Source organism: Alosa pseudoharengus, unplaced genomic scaffold (genome assembly GCF_046254945.1).
Source record: "Alosa pseudoharengus isolate Yale_2024_CS ecotype anadromous, Long Island Sound unplaced genomic scaffold, YU_APseudo_1.1 YU_APseudo_1.1_scf_23, whole genome shotgun sequence".
NCBI classification, from domain to species: domain Eukaryota; kingdom Metazoa; phylum Chordata; class Actinopteri; order Clupeiformes; family Clupeidae; genus Alosa; species Alosa pseudoharengus.
This window is the reverse complement of record NW_027468685.1, coordinates 21,931,723-21,936,270: the sequence shown is the minus strand read 5'-3', so window position 1 is coordinate 21,936,270 and position 4,548 is coordinate 21,931,723. Positions and strand designations below refer to the sequence as shown.

Sequence of the window (4,548 nt, the reverse complement as noted above, 5' to 3'; positions counted from 1 at the left end):
GATAACAGTTGCAACTTGCAAATTATCAGTCATGGACCTGTTGGATATATAATATGTTACAAGGTATTTTTTTCAAAACACAATTATTTTCTATTATTCTAATGTATGACCTTGAGTGTGCGTTACATCCTGAATCTCTCTCTCTCTCTCTCTCTCTCTCTCTCTCTCTCTCTCTCTCTCTCTCTCTCTCTCTCTCTGTTGCTTTCCCCTTCCAGAGTCTACATGCGTAGGAGTGGAGAGTCGATAGTTTAATGCTGACTGTTGTTTAGAGAACATCACATCACGAATAGCGCAGTTGTGTTAGGGGGCAGCTGTAATCATTACTTCACCCGCATTGGCTTGCAGAAAAGCGCACATTGTGCAAGGTAAACAACGCGACAGCGCCGACCCCACGCCCTGACCATTCGATCTGCGCGGTCAGAAGTGCAGTGGCGCTCGGATTGCCGATACACTGGGAATGAACCAAGAGGATACGGGTTTTGGAACATGTTACTAGGAAATTTGGTACGGTGAGATCATGTATGGCAGAGGAAAATTCAGCATGTTTTTGTCGTGCCGCAATGTCCTTGGGTGTCTAGGTTATGCCGGTGTTGAAGCCAGCACCTCCTATTACCTTTATTTTGTAACGATTTAATGCAAAAAGGATTGGGGTCAATTGCAATTTTGTTGTTATGATTGTGATATTTTAATTCGTTTATTCCTTGTAAATCAAGCTCGAAAGCATAGCCTATGTGGATTCATATGGCATGTTAACTGAACTTTCTGACACATGATCAAAGAATCAATAATACATATATGGGGCGGTGGTAGTGGTTAAGGAGCTGGGCTAGCGTGCAGTAGCTTGAAAGTTGTCGGTTCAATTCCCGGCTTCCACCGTTGTGCCCTTGAGCAAGGCACTTAACCCCAAGTTGCTCTGGGGACAATGTGATCCCTTGTAATATAGCTGACATAATATATAAGTCATAAGACATATTATGTAAGTCACTTTGGTCAAGAAGTGTCTGCTAAATGTAATGTAACGTAATATAGTAGAGAAGACATGTGGAAGCACCGTCCACACTTGTTTGCCTTAGTTGAACGGCCAACAGGCGAATCAGTTAATCATTAATCCCATGTAGGCTAACGGACTCTCAATGGATTTAAATGTATAGTATTGATATAGTAAAATGTATTACTATTGATATAGTAAAGCATATGACATGTGTTGTGTTCCTACAATATTTTGTGGCTTGGGATGGTCTAACTGTTTAAAATCTGTACATGTTTGGAGTGACAAGAAAATTAAGCATATGATGTGGATAATTTTGTGGCATGGATTAGGCTACATTTGGATGAATTGTGGATGCATGGATCTGATATCCAGTGGTAGTAGAGGTGTGTACTAGGACTGTTAGAGGATATTCCTGTATCATTCGTTCATTACAATATTCTGACTTGACCCTGTGTTAGTGTTTTTAAATAGAAGTTTATGTCATTTGGAAATAATAGTTGGAAGTGTTGTTGGTGATCATTATTGCAGAAGCTGCTTAGTTACCAGGCATTAGATGATATATAGTAACAGGTTAATGTAGCCTATTTTTCTGCACATTATTAAGTGTTAATGGCCCCAGAAACTGCATACAAATGTCTTTAATGCAGCTGTTTCAGTTTAACCTACATTCCTTTCAATAGGTAGTAATTGTCTCTGCACTCCTGACTGGAACCAAAGTTTCTTGGGGATATGTGTTTCAAGCTGGGCAAGATGTGGATGGACCTTCGAAATCAAACAGTGAGACAGTAAACATTTTCATTTAAACACAAGCTATGTAGATAGATAGATAGATAGATAGATAGATAGATAGATAGATAGATAGATAGATAGATAGATAGATACTTTATTGAGTGTGTGTGCATGTGTCCCTCTGGGAAGTTAAGCAATACAATTATTAAACTTGCATGAGAGAGAGAGAGAGTCTACAATGTAGGGATAGATGGAGGGGTAGATGGTTAAGTAACTGAGCATTATGTAAGGCTGCTTCGAGATTTAACTGCACCACTAGTCCCAGATTGTGGCACTGTTCTGCAATAGCCTGCTTGTGTTTGAAGGCCTTAGTGTTGGCCCTGGAGCACTTAGCCCGATGCTGCTAAAAGGTCTTCTGTTTTGATGGTAGCCCAAGAATTCCCTTGGGTGAGTTCATCTGGATCATGTAAAGGCCGGTGCTTCGAGCTGGCGGAAGCAGAGCCGCCGGGATGTCGCTGTGACAACCTCTGCAAGACCTACTACGCCTGCTGCAAAGACTTTGATGAGCACTGTCTGAAAACAGGTGTGTGTGTGTGTGTGTGTGTGTGTGTGTGTGTGTGTGTGTGTCAGTGTTGCGCGGGTTTGGTCACAAGCGGCCCGCGGTCGCCCGATATTTTAATCAACCCGACCGCAACTCGGACCGCGAATATTAATTAGGACAAAATTATACCCGACCGGCGATCCGACCCGCTTATTTACAAAAGGTGTGCTTTTGGTTATACCCTGCATGCAGTGTGACAGTATAGGCCATTTCTGTAAATCAAACTAATTTATTTGCGAAACTTTATGCAGTAGAACTACACGCAGGCATGCAGGACATTTGCGCAGGAGAGAGAATGAGAATAAGAGCGCAAGCACGCACGCAACCACCAAGGATTAAAACACTAAGATTTGAAGGCCATGGACATCTTACATACATCTTTCTTTCGAAAACAGAAATGTGAGCAAGGTAGGCAAGAGAGATACATTGCTGGTCAAAACGTTAGCGTAAGAACTGGTTTATAATGCTGAATGAAGCACAAAGCTTTACTAAAGCACATCCACTGTTTAAAGTCACAAACACAACGAACTAAGGTAACTTTTATGCATGCGCGAACCTATAGCCTACATACCGGTAGATATGGCTGTGTAGTCTGTGCCATAACATTTATTCCTGCAGGCTGCCCGTTTTGGCTGTCATACTTTTAAATGGCTTCGCAAGAAGTAGGCCTATAGACCATAACTTGTACTACTGTCATCTTCTTTAAGAACTTTTCCCAATATTTCCCATAGCCTATATCGCTTTCCCTGAAGGGGTGTCTTTATTATTTGAACTCGCGTCTTCAGCTTCTTTACTGTTGACTTTACTGTATTGATGCTTTACTGTATTGATGCTAGCCTTCTCGTGATTTTCTAAGTAGGCCTATTTGTAGAAAATATATATTTAATTAATTTTAACTGACCCGTCCGCAAATGACCCGAATATCATTAAAATATTTTGTTTATGACTCACAACCGCTTAATTTCGGGCAGACCGCGCAACACTGGTGTGTGTGTGTGTGAAAATACACTCCAAATAACCTTAACAGTGCTCCCCACTATGCACCACACTTTGGAGGCCCACTGGGACAGGAATAGTGCATGTCTGTACACCAACATATGCAATCCCTGCCAAACAGTATTGCCCAATTCTTTACTGGGGAGTGTTTGGCCTCCTCATAGATTGATTGATGCAGTGACAGCTCTGCGTCTTTGTTGCTGCCAGCTGGAGGCTTCGAATGCTCAGAGGACCGCTGTGGAGAGGTGCGTAACGAAGACCATGCTTGTCACTGTTCCGACGACTGCGTGGAGAATGGAGACTGCTGCACCAACTACAAGGCCACGTGCAAAGGTGAGAGGCCTGGGGTGGCCGCTGAAGCAAGCCAAGAACTTAGTCACTCAGTGAACGCTCACTCCCAAACCACTAAAACATTCTGTGTTTGTCATCAGTGAAAGGCAAAGTAGTCTTTATCCCAATGATGTAAGGTGCCCCATATACAAACTGAACTCTGTAGAGAGAGTGGAGTATATAACAGCAAAGGATGTACAGGATGGAATATGGGATATAGCTGCTTCCTCTGCTTGCTCAGTGTGTGTCCTGTGTTTACCATGGTGTCAGGTGAAACAACATGGTTGGAAGGAGACTGCGAGGAGATTGAGACTCCCCAGTGTCCAGCGGGGTGAGTATGTGTGCGGTGCCAGTGTTAGAATAAATAAGTGACAATTCACTCAAATATTCTGGTACATTATGTCAATAATTTGATAATATTTGATTCAAATTAGATAATTAAATCATTACTCTGGCTTATTTTCTACCATAACGGAGCTATTTCTAAGGCTCTTATTGTCACTGTTAATGTCATCCATCCTCTCTTACCTTTGGTCTCGGATCTCTGGGGTGCAGATTCATACGTCCACCTCTTATCATAATGTCACTGGATGGCTTCCGTGCATCATACTTGAAAAAAGGGAAGGCGATCATTCCAAACATAGAGAAACTTAGTAAGTATACACTGAGGGGGAAATCTGAAGAAAAATTAGAAATGCATAAACAATTGTCAATATGCCACAGGACAACAATAGAAATTTAGCTAGAAAACATGCAATTCAATCACAAGAAAATCATTATTTGAAATGCTTCCTTTAACAGTCTATTGTTTTGTTAATGTGGTTAAACAGGTGTGTTTGCAATGAATGCACTGTAAACACACTGTGTGAACTGTCTAACATTAGGCTTTCTACAATATGAG

General features: G+C 41.7%; 1 protein-coding gene across 1 annotated transcript in view; it reads left to right on the top strand.

Moving 5' to 3' along the window:
* Window positions 1-244: 244 nt before the first annotated feature.
* enpp2l (ectonucleotide pyrophosphatase/phosphodiesterase 2-like) overlaps window positions 245-4,548 on the top strand; it is a 28,592-nt gene continuing 24,288 nt past the window's right edge. The window contains exons 1-6 of the mRNA XM_076302044.1: window positions 245-504; window positions 1,672-1,768; window positions 2,151-2,303; window positions 3,525-3,650; window positions 3,918-3,978; window positions 4,203-4,300. Of these exons, the coding sequence (XP_076158159.1) occupies window positions 487-504; window positions 1,672-1,768; window positions 2,151-2,303; window positions 3,525-3,650; window positions 3,918-3,978; window positions 4,203-4,300 (553 nt within the window). The 5' untranslated portion in view covers window positions 245-486. The remainder of the gene's footprint in view (window positions 505-1,671; window positions 1,769-2,150; window positions 2,304-3,524; window positions 3,651-3,917; window positions 3,979-4,202; window positions 4,301-4,548) is intronic.